The following is a 25,820-nucleotide window of genomic DNA, read 5'->3' on the forward strand; positions in this document are numbered from 1 at the left end:
TTTGACCTATTTTTCTTAACCATAGAAAGACTTCTAGGAGGCAGGCAGCACGAGTTGGGCAATACCAGATTCAAAGACATGTAGCAGCTCTGAGGGCTGGGGGTCGGCTGCCTATTTTAGCAAAGAGGAACATAGGAATCCACTCCTCAAATGGTCTTGTTGCCAGCACAAGAGAACAACAGTTTGACTTGATTTCAGTCAACTAGACTTCAACTGACATTCTTGAGGTTTATGGATCTTACGTTTGGATGGGCCAGAGAGTTGTCATCTTGGTACTTGATGGCAGTAGGGATGCTGCCAGGGTCAATCTCCTTCTCATTACTGGGCAGCTCAGCAGTGATGGACGCTGGTCCTGATGCTGCCGCAGCTACATGCTTCACTTCACTGGGTTCCACTGACTGAAATATACAACACGCATTATTAACTGGATCACAATTAGAATTTTGCTTTAATAATATTTCTGATTTTGAATAATTGCTTAATTAGTCTCCTTTGAGATGACAATCACAAAAAGGTCCTAAGTTATTGAATAAGAAACAATTATTCCTAAAACAAGCAAAAAAACCCCAAAAACATTGGGAAATGTTTATCATTTCTTACGATCAGCATATTTTTCTTAAGAAGTTGGTACTTACGAGTCTATACTACTGAAAAAATACATATTTCATATATCTAAATTCTACTAATCAGAACAAGCTTGCAACAAATCTCTAGCATTCAGTTGGCCTCTTTAGGTATAAACAGCAAGTGTAAAGGTTATTTTGTTTTTGTTTTTTTAATAACAGACTTACTGACATATAATTCACATATCACAATTTATACAGCTTTTAGCATATCCACAGTTTTGCAACCATCACCACAAGCAACTTTAGAACATTTTCATCATCCTCCTAAAAAAACCTCTACCTATTAGCAGTCACTGCTCCCCATTCCTAGGCAACTGCTAATCTACCTTCCATCTCTATGGATTTGCCTATTCTGGACATTTCATATAAAAGGAATCATACAATATGTGGTTTTTGGTGACTGGCTTCTTTCATTTAGCATAATGTTTTCAAGGTTCATCCATGTTGTAGCATGTATCAGTATTTCATCCTTTTTTTTTTTTTTTTTTGCTGAGGAAGATTAGCCCTGAGCTAACATCTGTTGCCAACCTTCCTCTTCTTTTGCTTGAGGAAGATTAGCCCTGAGCTAACATCTGTGTCATTCTTTCTCCACGTTATATATGGGTTGCCACCACAGCATGGGTGACAAGTGGTGTAGGTCCCCACCTGAGATCTGAATCTGCAAACCCAGGCTGCCAAAGTGGAGCACGCCCAACTTAAACACTATGCCATGGGGCTAGCCCTTCTTCATTCCTTTTTATTGCTGAATAACATTCCATTGTATAATATTATGTGCCAGGCACTATACTAAGTGCTAGGGACAAAAAGACTAACAGATCCTGGTTCCTGTCTGGAAGCAGCCAGCAGTGCAGTGCTAACTCGAGTTAATTCCAATGTCTCCTTCTCCGAGAAAGGACAAGGCCAGGGACGTGGCTGACTAGCAGCAAGGGTGCAGAGATAATATGAAATGGATTAAATGAGAAGTTGAAATTAAAAGTTAAAATAAAAATCCTCGAGATGATTAGGAGATTAATTCCACTATTTAGCCTTTTTTCTACACCTATTGGTTCCACACCTCTAGTTTTTCAATGTCCATTTTCTTTTGAGTTATCTACTTCTGAATATTCACTTCTCTGAATGAAGTGCAAAACAGATATCAACAGGAAAAACATCTAGAAAATGAAATATCCATGAATTACTTAATTCTCTTACAATAAATTATCTTAGAATTGGAGATCCATCTATTTAATCAGTGTTTATTGAGCACTAATTGCTAAGCACTGGCCATACAGGGAGAAGAAAACAGGTATGTTCTCTGTCCCCAGTGGAGACTGCATTTTGCTAATGGGGCTGAGAGATTACTAACAAATGTACATCCAAATAAATACAGAACCACAAATTATAACAAGTGCCATAGAGATATTTAAAGAAATATTTGTTAAATTTAATTTGGCAGTTTTCTTCTTACATTTTGGAGCCAATAAGTTTTTCCCTCAGGTCCCAAAGATTTCTAAGTCTCCAACACAGGGGCCTAAAGGCTCATAGCCCTAAGCGATGTTATACTGATACTTTATAAAACTGAGGCCATATAACAGTAAAGCCCAATACTCTGCACAGGGAAGTGGGAAGTATGCTAATCCAGGGAGGTCCAGGACGGCATCTTTGGTATTCTACACTGCCGTGCAGAGAATATAAGACCACACAAACAAAACAAAACACAACAGACTCATAGATACAGAGAACAAACTGCTGGTGGTCAGAGGAGAGGGGACGAATAAGTGAAGGGGCTCAAGAGGTACGAACGTCCAGGCATCAAACAAGTCAGTCACGGGGACGTGAGGTACAGCGCAGGAATGCAGTCAACAATATTGTAATGACTTTGTCTGCTGACAGATGGTCACTGGTCTTACCAAGGTGACCGTTCCACAATGTATATATGTCAAATCCCTCTGCTGTACACCTGAAACTAATACAATACTGTATGTCAACTATACTTCAATTAAAAAAAATAAAACTTCTGCCATAATAAATTTTGTTTTAAAAAGAGCATGGCATTCTGCAGACCTCAGCCCTGCTCTCACAGGCTCAGCAGGAGACTGCTGTCTACGTCGGACCGCCGTGATCACCTGTGGAGTGCCATTATTATAGTGGTCACAGGTGTGCACTGCACGTGTTCAGGTGGCAGAGAGAACATTCTATTATGAAACCCAAGGATCTCATTCTGTTTTTCCCTACACAGCACATTAAAGAGTTCTTTGAGAAGTGCTTACACACATATAGGGTAAAGTTTTCAGAGGTTAGGATCAGAGCATGGAAGTTATTATTTAATAACAGCTAACTTAAAAGTATGTGAGGAGAACCATTAATTGCTTCTTTACTTAAGTGAGGAAAACTGTTAGAGAAAATTTGAACATGGCCACTATCAAACACCTGGCTTTAACTGCCACCTGGTGGTTCCGTTTGGAAAAACTTGTTTTAAAATATACTTCCAAGTGAGAGAACAAATGACCAGACTGCTTAGGGTTATTGACCCTCCTTTGAAACAGAGGAGGATTTCTGCCAGCTACGACAATTTTAGGGTAGAATAATTGGTAATAAGCTTATCCGGGACAGTGGTCTGAAAACAAGCTGCACCTTGGGTCCTGAGGTTGATGATATAGCAGGAGATATCAAATTATGTCCTCACACAAAAGGAATATGATTGCAGAGAGTTAAACTAATTAAATCAATATGCGTTGCAGGAGACACAATCTTTCACATGTCATTGGTAACAGCCACTTTTCTGGTAACAGCTCCCTAGCTTAATTAGCGGGATTAACACAGCTAAAGAAAGACCCTATGAACTGAAGGGGTGGCTAGTATAGGCTTTTCAGAGATACAAACTTTATATCAATGTGTGTAGAACTGACGAGGAGAGAAAGATCGTGGAACTCGGGTCATGGGTAGCTTAGCCCTCAAGAGAGGTAGTCTTTGCTATGCATCGGGGTAGCCCACCACCTCTCCCGTCTGGAGGCATTGGTCCTCAAGATAATTTACCTCCCTCTGCTAAGTAACCTCCTGATAAATAATTCAGCTTCTGGGGCATCCTGAATCCCTACCTTATAACGCAGACACAGACATTTCAGAAACCAGAAAGGGCTATCACTTTGTAAACTAACAAATTGGCCCTCTGCCTTGTATTACAGTCGAGCGTGAATTTATTCATTGTTAGCCCAGCACTGCTCTTCTGATCATCCTGAAATGCAGTGACTATGAAAGTCCAGTGTTGGATGGCTAATACTTTAGATTATTGTACATTCACTAAGGTAAATGCCATCTTCTGAGGCTTTTTAGCATACTTCGCTGTTGGCGCCACTACCTAGCTTTCAATACATGCTTTCTTTATATTGCAACAGGGAGCGTGCATTGAATTCACAACTATGAGAGACATTTGATTAGTAGGAAAAACATGGGCTCTGGAGTCGGAAAAATTTGGTTTGGATATTGCTTCTTGTCATTTATTGGCAGTTTGACCACGGGTTATAAAATTTGCTAAGCCTCCGTTTCCTTAGCTATAAATAAGGGTTATTGGGACATTAGATAAATTATATATGTTAAATGCCTAGTATTAATGGTAGCCTTTATTATTTTAGTTATTTGAAGTTATTTAAATGTAAAAAACAGTGTGGCTAGGATACAACATTGTTTTACATCATTTGCTTAGTGCTTTAATGCTTTTTTTTTTTGAGGAAGATTGGTGCTGAGCTAACATCAGTAGCAATCTTCCTCTATTTTGTATGTGGGACACCGCCACAGCATGGCTTGAAGAGCGGTGTGTAGGTCCACACCTGGGGTCCAAACCTGTGAACCCTGGGCCACCAAAGCGGAGTGCATGAAGTCAACCACTATGCCACTGGCCTGGCCCCCTTAGTACTTGAACGTTTAACATTGAAATGAATTGGCAATGCTGATGTCTGTACGTGAAACCAGTAAGTTGCTGTGTAAAGCTGTGAAGTAATTTTTAACTATTTGCTCAGTTATACAATAGGCCATTGAGCCTCAAATGAGGAGAATTTTAGGGTCTATGACCATAAAAAATCACAGAAAACAACCTCTGGCCCAAGCAAAACGGGGATCTTTGTACCTACAATTCCTCTTCGGGAAGCTGTAGACAAATACAGCCCTCAGCATTCACGACAGAAGGAGGGGCAGTAACGGTAAGAAACTTTCATTTCTTGAGTACTTACCATGTGCCAGGCACCTGGCCAACTGTTTTATACAAAGTATCTTGATCATGCTTATAAAAACCTCTGACATGGGTATTATCCCCATTTTAAGATAAGAGAACTAGGGTGGTCCCTTTGATCAGAGATGTAGGTGGAATTCCTTTATATTGGTCCCATGGGAAGCTACTTAACCGTACAGGGTTTTGTTATAGATTTGAGAAGAAGAGTTTTTCTCTTAGATCAGTCAGTTGTCTTCAAATTAATAATCTATAGGGAAATAATTTATTTTTTGAGGAAGATTAGCCCTGAGCTAACATGTGCCACCAGTCCAACTCTTTTTGCTGAGGAAGACTGGCCCTGAGCTAACTTCTGTGCCCATCTTCCTCCACTCTGTATGTGGGATGCTGCCACAGCATGGCTTGCTAAGTGGTGCATAAGTCCACACCCAGGATCTGAACCGGCAGACCCTGGGGCCCTGAAGCAGAACGTGTGAACTTAACCACTGTGCCACTGGGCTGGCCTCTATAGGGAAATAATTTTTAAAAATTTTTCTAGAGGATATGATGACGTAAAAACATCACTAACCTTAGAGTTCAAATATAAAGATATTATTACATTCATACATTTCAAAAGACCTTTAAGGTGAAACCAGATGTCTAAAGAATTTCTGCATTTCTCAGTAAGAGATCTGTCTTACTGAGCATGGAGACTTGGGGAAAACAAGGGTCATATCAGCGAAATGTAAATGGGCGAAGGTGTTTATACTTAAGACCTAGAGTAGTAGAATTTTCAAGCTCTATGCTTAGTTTATAGAATGTGTTCAGATATCAAATAATTTAGATGCTCGAGTATGTTATTTAAAAATAAACACTTACTGGATTAAGAACCATACTAGGTATTTAATAATCATTATATTTAATCTTCAATAACTCCAAAAAGTAGGTGTAATTAACTACTTTATGAATTTGGAAATGAGGCTTACTCAAGATCACAAATCATGGTAGGAAGTGTAGGAGTTAAGATTCAAACTCAGATCTCTTTGCGTCCAAAGCCCGTGCTCTTCCCAGGATGACAAACAGGCTTTTGATCAATTTCCTTACTCATTGCCAATTTCACCAGTTATTGGAAGAGCTGCCAGTATTTAGAGGAGAGGAATGGAATTAAAAATAAGTTTATTATATTAATAATTAGTACCAAACGAGAAAAAGTTTTTCAGAAGAAAACCCAGTGTATTAACTACAGAGGACTAAGTATTTCCACAGAAAGAAAATGCTGGTTTATCTTAATTGAGTCCACTAAGAACTGGGAAGTCAGGGTGCACTTCAGAAGACAAATACTGGGAAAGTAAATTTTAAAGTAAATTACAATTCTACTAGGACATACGAATGACCTTTTCATATGCAGAAGTAAGATATGAAATAAGATGGGCAGTTATATTTATGAATGCTCATTTCACAGCTCCATGTGTGAGGAGCTGTGGAGCCAACTGCAAAGAGTTCAAATGAAATCCAAGGCACGATGAGGCCGGGGCCGTGGATGAACCAAGGCTGCCCAGGGTGTGCGTCTGGCATGCAGCGCGTGCTCAATTTGTGGCTCCAGAATGAGTGGTTTTAAAAGTATACGGCTATTGAAAAGATGTTCTTCTCTCTCGTAACAAAAGAAATGCTAATAGAAACGCAAAAGGGCAGTTCTCACCTATTAGGTCAGTAAACAGGAAAAAGTCTGACAGGCCTTAGTGTTAACCAGAGGGGGAGAGGAGACATCTCCTCATACTTCTGGGTGGCATTTGAATTGTACAATGTTTCTGAAGGATGACTTTGGGAACATGTGTAAAAAAACCACTACTGACGTTTAACAAATAACTCTATCTTGAAAAATTTATCTTAAGGCGATAATAATGGATATTTGCAAAATGTATGTAATACCTCCAAACTTACAAGTACTTCAATATCTACTATCAGAGAAAAAAATAAATGAATTATGACACATTCATCAGTAGCATATTACACAGTCATTAAGACATTTAAAGATGTGGAACAACACTTTTCACTAAGTGGTAAGCACGCCATGTCTTCGTTACACGTATGTTATTGGATCCATGCATTTCATAGCAGAACGCCTCTTTCTACTAAAGAAACAAACTCCTAAATGCAGCCCTGATGACAACAGAAAGAATATATGAAACAGTCAACAGAAATAAAGTGCTAATCAAAGCTCCTTTTGCTGGAGTTGAACAAGTGACACCCATCCGGACAAGGAAGGTCAACACACGCCAGTATGTGGGTTATAAGTTTATTGTTAAAGCCTTTTTCTGACTTTTCTCTAGCAACATCAATTCAAAAAGTAGATGTATACATTTGAAAGGAAAACTGTATGTGCTCGTGAAATCTATATAACTGTTATAGAACCGTCATGTTGACGTTTTATTTTGTCTTCTCAGTGAATTTTAAAATAAAAATGGCATCTGACACATTTTTGTATATTTTTTTACAAGTTAAACTTGAGCTGCTTCTCATTGATTCATTCTCTCTCTTTCTCAATAACATGCTGACCCTCTCTTGCCCTACTTCATCTATCTATTAGAAGAAGCACTTATATTTAAGTAAAATCCGTTAATAAAGTCTCTCTTCAATTGGAATCTAAGGGCTTATTCATAAAGCCTGGATGAAAACTTACCTTTTTGACTTCTTTACTTGATCTGAATGTCTGCTGAACAAAAGAATCACTTTCAATGGCTTCAATTTCTTTCACTCTTTTTACTTGTTCTACCAGGGTGGCTTGGTCTAAAAAAAGAGACTATAATGTCAGTGTGTTTTGGTGTATAAGCTTGTTAACAACACTATACTGAAGCACTATTCTTTCTAAGAATTAATTTTACAAATTACAAAATTTAACTGGATGAAAAGAAAAGACATTATAGTTAAGCTATTAACAAGAAACTTTTTTCACCCTAAGATGCACAAATATAACATTCCTACACAGTAAGACACTCACCTAAAAGCTAAAACATTACTGAGAAGGCACTGCTATCAGGATCCAAGCTAATTTGGGCTAATCTGGTGGGAGGGGTTTTTAAAAAAATCAAGAAAAAACTATAATGGAAATACACATAAAATAAGAGTGCAATGAATCCACCCGCATTCATCACCCAGCTTCTAGAATCATTAACTGTCTATTATTCTTTTTTAATCTATCCATCCTCACTTCAATTTTTTTGGGTGGACCTGGAGTATTTAAAAGTAAATCCCAGACATCACACCATGTTACCTTTAAATATTTTAGCAGGCATCTCAGATAGTGCTTAAGAAAAAAACCAAAAACCAACCCAGCAACGTAACTACAATACCATCTTCCCATCCAACAATATTATCACTAATTCCTTATATCATCTTATACCGCACATATTTAATTTTCACTGATTGTCCAAAAAATGTCTTTTTACCATTGGTTTGTTTGAAACAGGATCCAAACAAGGTCCACACATTACACTTGATTGATAAGTTTCTTAAATCCCTTACAGTCCACTGTCCCTCCTTCATTGCCATTTATTTATTGAAGAAAATGGACCATTTATCCTTTAAGATTTTTCACATTCTGGATTTGGGTGATTTTATTCTCTTTGTGTCATTTAACATGTTCCTCTATCCCTCACATTTTGTGTAAACCAGTAGTTAGACCTAGGCGCTTGATAAGATTCAGGTTCAATTTCTTCTGATCAAGAGGACCTCACAGGTGGTGCTGTGTGATCCCTACTACATCATACCAGGATGTGCTTCTCCCACTTTCAGTGACGTTAAAATTGATCAGTGGGTCCAAAAGTTCTCCATCAACTTCTCACTTAATGGTTTTAGCAGACATTAGTGTTTGTTGCTTTCCTTAGAGGTTGCAAAATGGTGATTTTCTAATTTTATTCTTCTTCCTGCATTTATTAACTCCGCTTCCTCTCTAATGAAGAACTTCCCTCATCGACTATTTGGTGACTGTGAAATAGTCTGTACAGGAAAGGGAGAAGGAATGTTTAATTCTTTCACTTTATTTATCAATTTTGGTCCAAAGAGAACCACTATGAATTCATGACTATTTATATATTTGATATATTTCAGCCCATGGCAGTCATTTTCATATTTTCGAGCCCAAATTATCGTACGTTTGGGTAGTGGGGCCTCTTCAAGTTGGCTCCTGTATTATTTTGATATCATCTCTAGTAGCTAAGGCCTGACAAGATGTTCCGGGCTCATCTAGTACAGCTCCTGTCCCATACTCGAAATTAGCCATTGCTCCACAGAGCTCAGACTCCTCCCCTGGGGATGACATTTAGAGACAACAACCTGGCACGAGGGGTGCTTGTCGTCACTGGATTACGACTGCTTCTCAGCCTCTTCAGCGGGTGTATAAGAAAGACATACTTTTAGAAGAGAAAAATATGAGTTCATGCCGATACTACCAACCAAATTAACAACCACAGGACTTTTATTTAAAGGCTTTGATTTTATATTTGTGTATCTTTTCTCTTACTCTAAAAACTTAGGCCTTAATGATATGATCAAAAGTACTTTCTTGTTTTTCCTAATATTGAGTTGAGTATGTATTAGTTTCAAAATAATAAGACAAACATTACTATTAAAGACAAGATGAATTAAATGCAGTTTAAAATTTCTTTATGGATCCTTTTGACCTTAGGATTTACTCCACTGATGAACTGTCAAAACACTATGCTCTGAAGTCACTTGAAATAATTCTCCATGTGATTATGCTACCAACTTGATACAGAGTTAGATTAGGTTCATTTGTTTTAGTTCATTTTTGATTTTTAGGTCTTGCTTTGTTTTATTGCCTTTGTGATTAATATTTGTTTTTAAATTGCACTCACATGGTTCTCAAGTAAAAACTTCAAACAATATCCCTCTGAGAAGGGCAGGTTTCCTACCCCAGCCCATCCCTCTAGCTCCCCCCTGAGTCCGTTGGTAATTATTTTTCATTAGGTTTTGGTTTTTATCCTTCCATTGTTTGTTTCTGAAAATATAAGTATACATATTCTCTTCTTTCTTACACAAAATTAGCATACCACACATTCCTATGTATATTACTTCACTTAACAATACGTCTCCACTATCACTCCACAGCAGTACAAAGACTTCCACGTCCTACAAATTAAAGCTGTACCGTAATCTACTTTATGGCTTTTTGATAGTTTTTTCCAACCAATGCCCTGTTGTAGGTCATTTGATTTGTTTCCAATCTTTAGCTTTTACAAATAGCCATATGCATGTGTCATTTCATATTTTTGTGTTTTTTTTCACATGCCAGGTGGGCAGGAAAAATGCAACGTTATGGTTCACATCTTCCCTGTTCACATTCTTGCTGTAAGCTGATACGAATACACAGCTGAATCAGGAGCCATTGTAGTCAGCGAAGGCATCCAAAAATGTTGGGATTTTAGACTTTATAGATAAAAACTGGATTTGCTTGCTAAGAAACAACTGCAATAACTGGTTTGTTAAGAAGGTAGAGTAATTTGCATCAAAGTAATTTTTACATCCCAGCAGATCTAAGCTGAAAAGGTTAAGTGTTATAGAGACAACGACAAGAAATTTTGTTTTGTAAGATCAATAAAAATCAACATTTTGTGAAAAATTTTTCTCACATTTTGGCCAATCACAAATTATAATTAGATAGTCTTATGCAAGCTCCAGTTTATTTAAGGAAAGACAGTGCTTCTGCAGATGTGTCCCTCACAGACATAACCAGTCTGTCCTCAGCTGAGAAATCACGCATGGGATGTGTGGAAGTAACAGCTGCCAGAGCCAACACTCTCATCTTTGGAAGAATATATTTTTCTAGATGAAAGCAAGCACTGTTAGAGTGTCATGGAAGAGCAAATAGCTTCACATGCTTTAGAATAAAAGCTCCTGTGGATTTTAATTACGCAATATTCTAATTGAGCATGTGAAATGAGAGATTTTTTGCCCAGCTAATTTATTAATATTAACATATCCCATACCAATAGATAATATATTAGTTACATGTATAATAGTGTTATTTTAGCAAAGACGAATTATGTTGGATACCATTCCACATGATCCAACTTTAATTTGTCAATACGAGAAAACATTTGTTTGTATAGGTCTCAATTAGTCTCACTATTGTCTCACAATCATTAATTCCCGGGCAAAAGACAACATTTCTGACTTGAGGATGATGTCTCATATGTATCAACTGTTTGACCCCTTGGATTTTTTTCTCTAACATCTTCTGTTGTTTGGATTTACAAAGCACATTGTTAGTATTAAATGTCAGAGGTGAGCTCATGAACGGTACCTGATGTCTAAAGCTTATAGTGTTTGTAGCTTTAAATATGGACATACGACCAGTCAGTATGTTTAGCAAAATAGCACTGGAGAAACTATAAAGGAGGGAAGGAAAAAGATTAGAGAAAACTAGAACATTATCTTTGTGTTTCTTTAAAGATCCACTTCAGGACTAAGACAGTGACAGGGCAGATAGGGGCATGCCAGCCTGCCTGACTTACAATATGAAAATAAGCCAACATAGCTTTTACCTTTCAATGTGGGAGCCATTTTACTGGTGATACTTAAACTAAAGAATGAGATATTTAAACTAAAGAGTGTGATATGTAAATCAAAGAGTAAGAGAGTGATGCTTAAAATTTGAAAGATTTATGAATTTACATTTTCAGCCTCATACATAGCTCAGCTCCCTGCTGTCTGAAGACAACAGGTATAAAAAAAGGTTTTAAATTGCTTCATACTCAAAATTCTAATATTAATACCCACAAATGTATGTCTTGAGTATAACTGTGTCATTTTGGGAAGCAGAATAAAACACATGAGTAACATATAATAAATTGCTGTAAATTTAGGTTCTTAAGTTATACATGCCAATTTGTCATTTAAAAATTCTATGCCAATTTTAAGACTGGGAAAAATGTGAATTAAAACTAGTTATTGTTTATACGCTTGGCATGAATGTCTAGCATAAAAAGTATTTTGCATTTATCAGTCATGAGCTAAAAATAAAGACAGCATCAAAGTCACTTGGAGAATCAAAATTACAGAATCTTTTTAAACATTAACACAGTAGCGCTGAAGGAAATATATCCATGAGCACTTGACCCTTTTTGATAAACATATCATCGGTAAATAAAATGCCTTCCATAGGTTGGTTGTAGGATGTCAGCAGAAGGCATACATATTTCATAGTAAAATAAAAAATAATGGGGTCAGAAAGCTAAGCTATCACAGACTAAAAAAGCCAATACTCACCCACTGCACGAAAAGTCTTTTTTTCATTTTGTTATGAAAAATTAAAATCAAATATTTTATTGGTTATTTTAATGTTACATTGTAAAAGTTAGGCTCACATGCTACTTCAAGTTATATTTGACAATTTCGCATGATACATTTAGAGAATTTTCTTTTAAAATATTATTAAATGGTTCACAAGTTAAGATTATTAAGTAAAAATGACAAGGTCCAACATAAACCTTTCATTTGAGAAGACAAAATTTTAATCTGTACACCATTTGTAGATTACAAAATAACCCCGTCTCCTCTACACTGGCAGCAGTGCTAGTCTGAGAACAGCAGAGGGCACTATTACCCAAGATGTAGTCAGGGGATAAAAGACGGGAGTTTCATGAAAGGTATTTTAGACACAAGAATTTCATCTTCAACTGACTCTTTTTGAATATTAATACTTTATGAATTTCTCCAAAGTTAAAATGCACTTTATGTTACAAAAAGTTTGGGTCAGTTTGCCTCATAGTTATTGAATTACTTCTCTTCCAGGAAAAAAAATATTTATATACTAATAGTACCGTCACAAATGCATGAATAATATAAAAGCATATCTTATTTTCAGTTTAAACTGACTGAAATTTTAGTCAAGAAGGGAAACATCCGTGAAATTCCTTTTTATCGTACACTATATATATTGATAACAAAACATTCAGATACTGAAATGTAAAGCATTTTCAAGTGCTTTACAAGAATAAAAAAAAGCAAAAAGTAACTGGCTATTCAATGAATAAATAAATTAATATGGCTATTTAATACAATCTGTAAGAAAATAACATCCTATACAGCTTGCTTGGAATTCTAAAGTTATTAAAACAATTTCTCATGAACACAGATTTTAATGAAACACAGCCATCGCTTTCTCTTTCAATAAGTCTCTTTCGTAGAACATACAAGGCATATATTAGAAACCCATCCAACCCCAACACTTTAAGGCTGCTCGTAAGTCCCATAGTCCTGGGCACAAATTTCCAGAACTGATATCTACAAATAACTTGGAAGATGAGAAAACTTCTTAAGTAGAATGTGGCTTGTTCTGGAAGCTTATGACACAGTCCTAAGTTACACAGGTCAATGAGGCTTTTGAAGTGTCTCTAGTAACACCCCCCTTGGATGAGGTCCAAGACAGACTCATCTTATATTAAACTGCTTTCCATACCAAACCAAGTAATAGGAATAACTTTAATGTGACTGCACCAGTGAAGAATTTCTGATAAACATTTTAACAGCAGCAGTGAACTGGGCATCAGGATAGGCTTCATGAAAGACAAAATCCACAGTGAGCACCTCACCTAGCTCCTCTTACTCAGAATGAGCTCCCCTTCCCTGAATCTCCCCTGTCATTTAAGGCCATGCCTAGTGCCCACCTTTGATGATTCCACCTGTGAAAACAGAAGTCTCTTATCACAGGTTGCCTTGCACTGATATTAATTTCTTCATGAGTGAAAGCTTCAGGGCTCCAGCTGGAGAGGACACACCTTTCTGTGTCAACTCCAGGACTTAGGGAAGTACGGTCTATTACTCAGTAAGCAGTAAAGAAACATTGGTTGAAAAACTGAAAATTAGAGGACACTAAAGTAACCATTAAAAAAATAAAACTTCATGGGAGGAAATGTCAAAGCATAAGAAGTTTTGTAATTAAAAAAATTAAATGTCTTTACGTGGTTAGTTTTAACAGCTCTGGGTTCAGACTCTCTGGGTTAACCGCTGTCTCTGCTACCTACTAGCTGTGTGGCCTTGGCTGTTCAGTTTCTCCACTCTGGCATTGGGGTAACAGCCAAAACATCACAGGATGGTTGAGAGCTTGACTGCTTTTCTCCCTCCTTCCCTTTCTCTCTCATTTCCTCCTTTCAAATATTTGAGCACATTCAATGTACCAGGCATTGTTCTACGTACTAGGGTTTAGAAACAAACAAGAGTTTCTTGTCTCATGGAGCTTATGTTTTAACGGGAGAGACAAATAACACAAAAATAAACAATATGTCAAGGAAAGTAGAATAGGGTAAGGGGCTAGAAAGGAGAAAGGTGGGGCTATTTCAGGCAGGGTAACCAGGGAAGAACTCCTGACACAGTGATATTTCAATAGAGAGAAGAGTTGTGTGAAGGAGCAAGCCATAAAAATATGGGAGATGGTACCTGTGCTCAGCACAGGGCTAAGGAAGCATTAACAGCACTCAATAAATGAGAGATATCACCAGTAATCATACTGGAGGGCCAACAGTACTAAAGACATGGGAGTCGGCTAAAAAGTTTGAATACAAACCTCTTAGTTTCTGACCATATGGTTTAAAGCTGGCAACCTTTTCTGAGTTCAGCCAGGTAGTAACTAGCTTTAACTTACACCTCATGTGGCATCATCTGTGGTGTGGCAGGACTGTGGGAACGACGGGAAGAAGACACAGGCATGTGCACATCTCTGAGAAGGCACAAAAAGCCCAGCTGAACTTTATCACCCACCACAAGCCTGGAGTCCAGCACAGAATGCTGCAGGGGGAGTCGGGAAGCGAGGCTTTGCTGACACACGGACCGCCAGGCTCCGGGGACTTGGGATGGAGGTCCCATCACCTCCTAATGGTTGTCTGCTAACCCAAACTCCCCAAATGGTAGTTGTGTGCTGGAAATCATGAAATAAAGCAAACAGAGTTTAGCGTCTGTAGGTGTACAGACATTTTGTTTTGATCATCAATATTTGGAATGCCTTTCTAGCGAGGAAGGTCACAGACGGTAACTTTTCATTTAAATGGTTGTTAAAAAGGCCAGATGAGCCGTCCTGGTAGCAGAAGTAGTAACTGCAGCAGTAACAGAAGCTTACGTTCCTGGCACTCTGCGCTAAGCACTTCACGTGGATCACCTCATTTAACTATCATAACCAGGAGAGATAGTACTATTATTACTCTCACTGTAGAGATAAGAAACTGAGGCTAAGTAACCTGGCCAAGGTCACAAGTCTAGTTGGTGGGACAAATGGGATCCAATCCCTGAACTGTGATCCAGTCATTATTTCCTAGTCAAATAAATTCTTTACCCACACCTGCCAAGCAACAAACTATGTTTTTCCTCCTTCTCATCCATTTACTAGAAATAAAGAATTCTAGGTATTGTTCTTATTGTATATTTTACTGCTTATTTATTCAGTAAAATACAATGTAGCTTTACATGTAGAAGAGATGCCATATACATTATCTTGGTTTTTTGGCATTATCTTGAGCTAGATTACAGATTTATATTTTCAGAATCTTTTGCACTTGAAAAAGTTTTTCAAGAATTACATATGTCATATTTGGAAAATCTTCATTAAAGAAGAAAAAAATAAAGTTTTTAGCAAACCTAGCTTTCTTTTATTTAAGTCTGAAAACAACCTGAGTAGTAAATTACCACTTAAGAGCTGTTCTTTCTTTATTGTGTAGCAATTGTCACAAAAAAACTAAAATGGTTTCTGTGAATTTGGCTAAACCAATAACAACTATGCAGTCCAACTACGTGGACTATTGCCTTACGCTTGTTTCAAATGTAATAAACATGGGTAATCAAATCTACTTTATTAGAGTGGTAAGAAATAATTATTCCAACAAAGCTAAGGCTACTGGAAGTTTTCTTATTTTAATAGAATAAAAGGAATATGATTTGAGGTATACCAGATTAATAGGGCAGAATATAGACTCTGAAGTTGTGTTTGCTGTCCGTTTTAATTCTAGAATTCTTATTGACTCTAATTAAAATTCTGTAGATGGAAGAGTTGTATGTTTCTAAGGACCTTGCAGTGAATGCTGTCTGCCAGCCATCTCCACACACCCCATAACCACACACAACCCGCCTGTCAGGAGAGCTAATGCAGACATCGCAGGGCACACCACATTTGTCACTGTGGCTAATATCAGAGATACGCAGCTCTTTTTTCTTAGCACACAAAAGCAAGATATGTAATTCAATGCTCAATTTACCCTTGTCTCGCAGGAGATTTTTCCCCGCTAATTGATAGAAATTAAGCCATTAATCAAGCCACTAGCCATCATTCAAACCAGAGAAGATGAATACAAACTTTCATCATAACCACCTTCCCCATTCTAGTGTTCATTAGCATTAATTTTTAATGCAATTATGCTATTCTTTTACGCTGAGCTCATAAATTACTGCTCTTTTGTTGCTGGCTGGCCTTGTAAAATCCAGACTAATGCTTTGTGCTCTGATCTTAAAGGCAATTACTAGGTTCTTCTATCTTTTATATCTTCGCATCCCCAATAACCTTTATATATAACGAACACCCATGACTGACTGTGCCTGTTTGTTTTCTTAATGTCTCTATATAAATCTCTGTGAACATATAAATGTAGTCAAATGTATCTATAACAAACATATATATATCTACACATACCACATATATTACAAAATATAGATGGTAATAGAAAAACAAGATCTCACAGATTCATATTGTAGTTTAGGCTCAAATATAAAGATATTATAGTTTCTCATGATTACAATGTAATGCATCATTGTATGATAGTTACAATTTTTATAACAAATTAGAAAATAGGAATATTAATAGTGGCAGATTATTATAAACATTTGTAAGGACCAAACAACTAAAAATAGAAAGAATAGCTATGAAATATCAAAATCTCTTAGCTCTTTAGGTAGGGTTATCATTTTACTTTTAAATCCTTATTTAAAAGAAATTGTGTTGAAGCACAAAAATTACTGAGATAAAAAATGAAGATTACTGGAAGATCAAAAGAACCGCTCATCCATGAGTGTATTTATAAGCACATATAATAACTCCATAGTCTTATATTTTGCAAAGAGGATGCATCAGTTTATTAGAGGATGACAGTAAAACGAAAGGAGAGATTTTCCAGAAACAAATACCGAACCCAGAGGCAACTCTGTCCTCCAACCCAGAGAAGGTGAAAAGTTGTAGTCTCCTTATAGTCCCCAAAAGCATCGGTTACGCTCACTCCTAGGTGCAGAGGAGATAGAGGAAATCGACAACTCTCTTCTTGTATCATCCCAGGAACGCCTTTGCTCTCGTTTGCACGCTGCTATGTTCTGGCAGCCCACTAGCTAGAGAAAGGGTGCATATGTGGCATCAATGTTAACAAGAGAGAACTTTCTGGGAAAGTGTCAGTAGCACTGGTGTTGGTGCCAGTCCAGCCACCGTTTGGAGTTGCACAGCGGCTGCCTACCCTGAACACCATGGGCCTGGGGCAGGGAGCGGACAGTGTATTCAGGAGGCTTCTACAAAAAAAGGTCTGAGCCATTAACTTCTTATGATAAAAAGGTGCTGATCCACTTGACTTCATCCTATGTTTCCCCTCATGGCTAGTCCTTTATTAGATTTCACCTTTAACAGCAGGTTATACATGGATTAGAAGCAGTGAAGCTTAACTCTACAAGGACTTGATTCTCTGAACCAGGGGACTTACTATGCCAGGATAAGTGGACGGCTTAAGTTCAAGTCTTTTGTGATCCTCTCCTCTACGATGTCAGAAGAAAATGGGTACCCAACATATTGGTACTTGAACATTAAAGTTATCAGTATAAAGCTGTGACTTCTACTACCTCTTCTTTATAAGCATTTTGTGTTTGGGTTCTGAGCTTGGAGAGAACAGTCCATGGCTCCACATGCCTTAGTTGCCCTGAATACATTGATAAAAACTCTGGAGTTCAGAAACAGGAATTGAAATTAATTCAGCATATATATGCCAGGTGCTAGACTAGGTGCTGGAGATTTCTGATTGAAAATGACATACTTTTTGCCCTCTCAGAGGCCATGGGTAAAATGAAACTAACTTTTATTTAGAATTTTTACTCACAAGTAGTTACAAGCTGATTACATGGATTGTTGTGTTTACAAAGTGCCTTTGCATCTGTTATTTCATTTGATCCTGAAACGGACATAATTTTTGGTAATAAATAGTACTTTCATTTTTCAGATCAGATACTTCATACTTTCAAAGTTTAAGAGATACCATAAGAGGCAGAGCTGGGACATGAAACCAAGCCTTTTGCACTTCAAATTCTGTGTGCTTCCCATTGTACCAGGCGGCTCCTCAGCCTCTGAATCTCTGGTAACTTTACATGATAAATAGTTATGATTGTTTATGCTTATTTCATATACTTATCAAGTTCATATACAATTTTGATCTTTTAAACAGAGATGGGGTAGGGAGGATGGTAGTGCATGGTAGAAGATATTAATTTCTCTTTCTTAAAAGCAGAGCATGAGGTTTAAATAAACCACTAAATACTTCAAATTACATTTAAAGAACTTAGCTTAATTGAGGTACAATTTATGTATAATAACTATACTCATTTAAAGCATACAACTCAATGAGTTTTGAGTAACGTATACACCTGTGTAACCAACACCACAATCCAGACATAGAAATTTCCATCACCACCAAAAATGTCCTTGTGCCTCTTCGTGGTCAATCTCTGTCTGCTCTGACCCCAGACAATCACAGATCTGCTTCCTGCCAGTGTGGATTAGTCTGCATTTTCTAGAACTTCACCCTTTCATGTCTGATGCCTTCCACTCAGCATATTTTTGTGATAGCTCCATGTTGTTGGGTATCTCTGTTTTTTGTTCCTTGTATTACTGGCAGAATCCTATGAGATGAATATCCACAATTTGTTTATCCATTCACCTGTTGATGGACGCCTCGCTTATTTCCAGTTTCTGGCTTTTGAGAATAAAGTTGTTATTAACATTTATGTACAGCTTCTGTGTGCGCACATTTCTCACTTCCCTTGGGTAAATATGTAATATTGGAATGGCTGGGTTATATGGTAGGTTTGCATTTCTCTGATGACTAATGATATTGAGCATTTTTTTAATGCACTTATTGCCCATTCACTACTTTTTTAAAGTGTGTGTTCAAATCTTTTGCTCACTATTTATAATTAATAAATATAAGGCTGTTTGTCTTATTATTGTGTTGTAAGAGTTCTTTATATATAATGAATATACATCCTTTGACAATATTTTCTCCCATTCTGTGACTTGCCTTTTTGTTCTTTGTTTTGAGGAAGATTAGCCCTTAGCTAACATCTGCTGCCAATCCTCCTCTTTTTGCTGAGGAAGACTGGCCCTGAGCTAACATCTGTGCCCATTTTCCTGTTTTTATATGTGGGATGGCCTGCCACAGCATGGCTTGATAAGAGGTGTGTAGGTCCGTGCCTGGGATCTGAACTGGCGAAACCTGGGCTGCCGAAGTGGAGCACGCGAACTTAACAGCTATGCCACTGGGCCAGCTTCCATTTTGTTCTTAATGGTGTCTTTCAAAGAGCAAAACCTTTTTAATTTAAAAAAGTCCAATTTACCATTTTAAAAAATGGTTTATACTTTTTGTGTCTACCAAAGAAATAATTTTCTTCCTCAAGGCTGCACAGATTTTCTCCTATATTTTCTTCTATAAGTTATATAGTTTTAGCCTTTATATTTAGGTCTATAATACATTTCAAGCTAACTCTTACATATTGTATGAGATAAGGGTCAACATTTATTCTTCTCTATAAGGATATCCAGTTTTCTCAGCACCATTTATGGAAAAGACTTTCCTTTCCCCACTGAATTGCTTTGGTAGTTTTGTTGAAAACTAATTGGCCACATATGTGAGGGCTGAATTTTGGTCTCTCTAGTCTGTTCCTTTTATCTCTATGCCTATCCTTACAGCAATTCGCAGTCTTGATGACTGTAGTTTTTATAGTAAGTCTTGAAATCAGGAAGTGTAAATCATCTTTGTTCTTTTTTAAAAATTGCTTTAATTAGTCCATGTTATTTGCATTTTATATAAAATGGATTCTTAGTATAAACTTTGCTCCTAACACTTCATGTTGATTTTAGCATTAGGATGCAAAATATAACATATAATGTAATTTAATTCCAGGAATAAGTTGAAATATGAATGATTAATAGAATTAGATATTCTCAAAATATTAGTTTGTTAGGTATAACACTTAAATAAGAAAACAATTCCCAATTACTTAAATCAACTTTGAAAATAGTTTTTTGGAACTGATCAAGTTGTAAAAATGCTATTTATCACAAATAGGTACTGCTATTGTAAATTTTTATTTCTTCTGATTTTAGAGTCAAAATTGAGCCACATTCACGTTCCTGTAGAAAAGAGTTGCCACATAATAAGATAATGGCTTGAATGACTAAAAAACAGCGCAAGATTACTTAAACATTTTTTTTATTTGGTCAATGATGTAGTCTGGAAAATGGATTCAGGTGTAACTGATGAAAGAAAAATCAGAAGTGAGAAAAAGGATGACACTCTAATAGAAACAATTTTTCAGGAACTGTAAAGATCCAAGGGTGAGTGCATGTGTTTAAGAGTCTGAACTACCTGGAGTAAATCTAACTGTCCAGGGAACAGAACTGGGGCATGCAGATCCCAAATCAAAAGGATGAATAATCTCTACTCCTCGACGTATCATTTAAGAAACAACATACATACACATCCTAAACTGAACTCTGAAGTCTGTAATTATAATCTCTTCTCTGTTTGGTCCACCATTTTGCCGATACTTTGTCCTCATTACAGTTTTTCCCTTCAAAGAAATGCAAATAAGATTCTTGGCTTTTCATCAAGAAAACCCCTAAATGCCACATTATCTATATTATTAAAGCAGGGTAGCTCTGTGTGTTTCTGTATGCTGAAATACAGTTGTCTAAGCTGTATCAAGAAACATATATGATTCTTATTTGGTTGAATTTATTGCTACTAACTTTGGATAGGCCTGAACTCTACCTGACAATGTTATGAAAATTATATGGTAGTAAGTCAGAGCTATGAATTACATGCATAGCTGTATAATTTTTTCAATTAAAATATTCTGGTGAAATAATCTAATAATTTGATTAAGTTCTACTTTAAGAAAAAGAGGGCAGCAAACACTTAAGTTGGAAATCTCACATCAATAACGATCACACCCTTTATAAAATGGAGAAAACTTTCCATATTTTAACCTGTTTCCAATACATTATGGTATCAATAAAGCAAATCATACCCAAGTTTCACATTTGCCACATTAAACGGAGACACATATAGAGCCATTCGGATACGAAGAGGAGCAGAATAGAGTAAAAACAGAGAAACAAAAGAATTAACAAATAGGAAACGAGATACACACTTTGGCCTACTCCTCTGAGAGTAGCGCCAGCAACCGTGGAACTGTGAAGCTGGCACTGATTTTCAGTCACTTACTTCAGCTGTAAATAAAGCTGGACTTGCCTGTCTTTTGCAAGTTTATGACTTAAAGCATTGTGTTTGTCATGAGAAAACACCATTAGAAGTAAATGAATGGCTAATATTAATATCACTTTGTTCCTACAGCTGATTTCCCTCAAACTCTTAACGGGTCTATAACGGGTCCATGCAAGTGGAGAAACTTATAAACCTCTTAAGGTATGTTTGCCAGTTTGAAGCATCTGTAACTGGAATAACCAGGGAACGCTGGTTATATTGGACATGAGTAGACTTCAAGCAAAAAATGTAAGAATAAAATTCCAACCCATGAACATTACGTTTAGTTAAAAATAGAAATTTTATATATAAACACATACACATACACGCATAAATACTTTCAGGCCTACTTAAACTCATTTAATAATTATAAAACTGATATCACATAACAATATTAGCACCAAAAATAAATCTTTGAAAATGAAACCACTGCAAATCCACAATTAATTTTAAACATTTTAAGAAGAGTTTTTACAGGCTGACCCTGGGCCAGCAGAAGGACATAGGAGGTCAATAATCCAGAAGCAATGAGACAGTGATTAGTCAGACAGCAAAACAAGTCCCTGGAAGCAGTTATTGTCCAAGACATCAGAGAGCCATTTGATCAAAATAGTCAGAAAATGGATTTAGAAGGTAAGTTTCAGGCCTCTCTGCTGGTCCCTTCTAAGAATCTTGTTTAGCAAACTCACTCGCGAAGCCAGGCACCAACCTGAACAGTAATCACTCCCCACGAAGTCTGCGTTCAAAGGTGGCGGCTGGAGGGAAGTTCTAAACAGGACAGGTTCACCTGTCTCTCCGTGTGCTGGCTGAGGGAGAGCACACCTCCTTCTCTCTGTGTCTGTCTAGTCTGAGACAATGCAAAGCTGTAAGCTCTAAGAGAACCTGATATGGTCGAAAAGGTTATCAACCATCCTGAAATTTTGCTGCCAAACATCAATGGGCCAAACCAGGGTGAATTAGGGAACCAAATATTATGTTTGAAAGTCTAACAAGATTAGTGTTTGGATCATATTAAGCATTCACAAGGAATCTAGTAGCTATTTGTATGATGAGCTGAAGACAGAGAGGCTACTGTTGCTAGAGAATGTGGCATTCCTTTATTGGAGAGGGAAGCTCCTTAAAGATTCTCTTTCATTTTTAATTTTTAGGAAAACGGCAGATACAGTATTTCTCCCTTATCAGTGAGAGATATGTTCCAAGACCCCCGGTGGATGCCTGAAATTGCAGATGGTACCGAACCCTATATATACTATGTTTTTTTCCTCTACATACATACCTATGGTAAAGTTTAATTCATAAATTAGGCACAGTAAGAGATTAACAACAATAACTAATCATAAAGTTGGCTCTGGGGCCATCATTAAGTAAAATAAGGGTGACTTGAACCCAAGCACTGTGATACTATGACAGTCGATCTGATAACCAAGACAGCTCCTAAGTGACTAACGGGGGAGTAGTCTACACAGTGTGGATCTGCTGGACAAAGAGATAATTCACCTCCGGGTGGGGTGGAGCAGGGTGGTGCAAGATCTCATCACACTACACAGAATGGCATGCAATTGAAAACCATAAATTGTTTGTTTTTGGAATTTTCCATTTAATATTTTTGGACCGCAGTTGACTGCAAGTAACTGAAACCATGGAAAGCAAAACTGTGGATAAGGGGGGACTACTGTACTTGTTTATGGTTCTCAAGAATTTCTAGAGAGTACTTAAAAGCTACCTTTTCACTGTCCTTGAAACTACTAAATGCTCCTTCCAGGAGCAAGACTATATTTCTATTTCTTCTTTGACTCATCATTCAAGAGAAGTGACCACTTACTCATTGTTGAAACTTTTTTCATCTGGCTTCCATGACATCCTATACTCCTGGTTTTCTTCCTCCCCACTGGTCACAATTCCTCATTTTGCTATACTGGCCCCTCTAAATGTCAGAGTGCCCCAACACTCAGTCTGGGCCCCTTCCTTTTCTCGATCTTTATTCTCTTTCTAGGTCACCTATAGCTATAAATACCATCTATATGCTGATTAACCTCAAAGTAGGTCTAGTCTTGACATCTTTATCAAACTCCAGACCTTGATTTTTCTCTCTTCCCTTCTATTAAACTATCACTTTTCATTGGCTTCCTATCACATTTAGAGTAAAATGCAAACTCCATACTCTTACAAAACTCTATATAATCTGGCTCCTGCTAAACTCTTCAACCAAATCTCTAATCCTTCCCTAGCCGCACTGGCCTTCTTTATGGTTCTTAAGTATTCTGAACTTGCTTCCCCTTAGGATCTTTACAGAAGCAGTTCCCTCCACCTAGAATGCTCTTTACATGGCGAGTCTCTTCTCGTTCATCTTTAGTTTACATGCCAGCTCCTCAAGGAGATCCTCCCAGAGCACTCAGTCTACAGCAGCCATGGTCACTCTGTAGCACATCAAGAAGAGAGTGGAGGAACCAGTTAATTGTGAGGCTTTAATAGGAGTATAGGCAAGAGGTGATGACTACTCAGATCAGGGTTAGCAGAGAAGATGGAGACATATTTTTGATGAAGAATAAACAAGGATTTAGTGGAGGGTGAGGGAAAGAAAGAAATCAAGCTGAGTTTCAAGTTTCTGGATCAAGTAACTAGATAAATGGTAGTGCCATTTAATAAGATGAAGACTTGGGAGTGGATTTAAGAGTTTTAAAGATGATGACCTTGAGACGCTTGTATGTTAAAAAAAAAAGTCTCCAAGTCTGAAGTTCAGAAGATAAAGTCTGGGCTGAAGATACAAATTTGGAAGTAATAAGCATACACAAGGCATTTACTCAGGTGGAAAATGATAAATTGACCAAAGAAGAAAAATTACAAAGATGAAAAACAGAAGGACTGAGTTCCAGTGAATGCCAACACTTGCAGACTGGGTGGAAGGAAGAGACAGGGTTCGCCAGGGCTGGGAAAAAAATCAGGTAAGCATCATGCCGTGTGGAGTGAGGAAGGGGCATCAGGTAAGCATCATGCCGTGTGAAGTGAAGAAGGGGCAGTTCCAAAAAGAACAGTGCGGTAAGTTGTAAGTTGTGTTGAATGCTGCTGCAAGGTTAAACACGATGAGAAAAATATCACTAGATTTGGCAAATTAGAGAGTATCGGTGATTTTGAAAAAAGCAATTTAATGGAGTGATGGGGTAACACATTGGAGAGGGATGATGTTTAAATGAAGATTTCTGTTTCCTAAATAATGGCGGATAAGATTCTCTAAATGATACTTCTCCTGAAGACACCAACAAATAATGCTGGATAAAATACTTTTAAAAATCACCTTAAACATATTGCTGAGATCACATGAAGTAGGGAATCTGCAAAGACCAAAAGTGAAGCCAGCATCCTAGTAGTCCTCTAATTCATAAAGAAATGGAATCATTTGTGAAAAAATTTTCTATAAACACTAGGCTCAGAGGGTTTTACAGAAAAGTTCTAACAAACCTTCAAGGAAAAGATAATTTTGATGTTACACAAACCGACCTCCTAACTTATTTTACTGGGCTAGCACAAACAGCACAAAAGAGGAAAAGTTTTAGAAGTAAATCATGAATGCAAAAAGGGTACAAAGATACAAAAAGGGTAAAAGAGAAAAAAATATATATACACACATATCTGTACACAAACATATATGTGTGTGTATAATTCATATATATAAACAAATGAAACCAAGGAGTGTAAAAAAAGATAATACATCATACTCATGTTGGATTAATTCCAAGACTGCAGATTTGGTTCAACATTAGAAGACATGTTAATGTAATTCATAACATTGTCTGATTAAAGGAGAAAACTAAACTAAAAAACTAGTCTTTAACAAAATCCAACATCTATTTGAGATTAAAAACAAGGTAGGAAGGAAATATCTCTAAGCTGAAAAAGGGAATCTACCCCACCCCCCAAAAAACCCCAAACTAAAGCAAATAGAAAACGGCAAGGCAAGTATCATACTCAACAATACAAGGTTGAAAAATAATATCTTTATGCCTACAAACAGGATAATGATGCTAGCTATCATCATTTCTACCAGGTACTGGTGGTCCTAGTCAGCACAGTAAGATTTTTAAAAAAAGAAACAAATGATATAAGAATTGGAAAGGAAGAAATGAAAAAGTGACTATTAACAGATAATATGATTATCTATGTAGAAAACTCAAATGTACTTATAGACAATTTATTAGTTAGGTACAAAATCAATATTATTTAGTGTAAGAATTCTTTCTTTATATATTCTGGATATTCAACCTTTATCAGATATATGATTGGGAAATATTTTCTCCTATTCTGTTGCTTGTCTTTTCATTTTCTTGATGACACTCCTTGAAGAACAAAAGTTTTTCTCTTTGATGAAGCATAATTTATCTACTTTATTTTATGTCAATGAAACGTAAAGATATTCTGTGCTCTTGGATTGGAAGAATTAGAATAGTT

The 25,820-nt window shown here is 37.0% G+C and overlaps 1 protein-coding gene across 1 annotated transcript in view; it reads right to left on the bottom strand.

Annotated features, from left to right (window-relative positions):
- Positions 1 to 25,820, bottom strand: part of RSRC1 (arginine and serine rich coiled-coil 1) — a 407,598-nt gene that overhangs the window by 777 nt on the left and 381,001 nt on the right. The window contains exons 9-10 of the mRNA XM_070511416.1: positions 7,487 to 7,593; positions 243 to 398 (exon numbers count right to left, since the gene is read on the bottom strand). Of these exons, the coding sequence (XP_070367517.1) occupies positions 243 to 398; positions 7,487 to 7,593 (263 nt within the window). The remainder of the gene's footprint in view (positions 1 to 242; positions 399 to 7,486; positions 7,594 to 25,820) is intronic.

The sequence above is a fragment of the Equus asinus genome, chromosome 5, assembly GCF_041296235.1.
Source record: "Equus asinus isolate D_3611 breed Donkey chromosome 5, EquAss-T2T_v2, whole genome shotgun sequence".
In the NCBI taxonomy this organism is placed as follows: domain Eukaryota; kingdom Metazoa; phylum Chordata; class Mammalia; order Perissodactyla; family Equidae; genus Equus; species Equus asinus.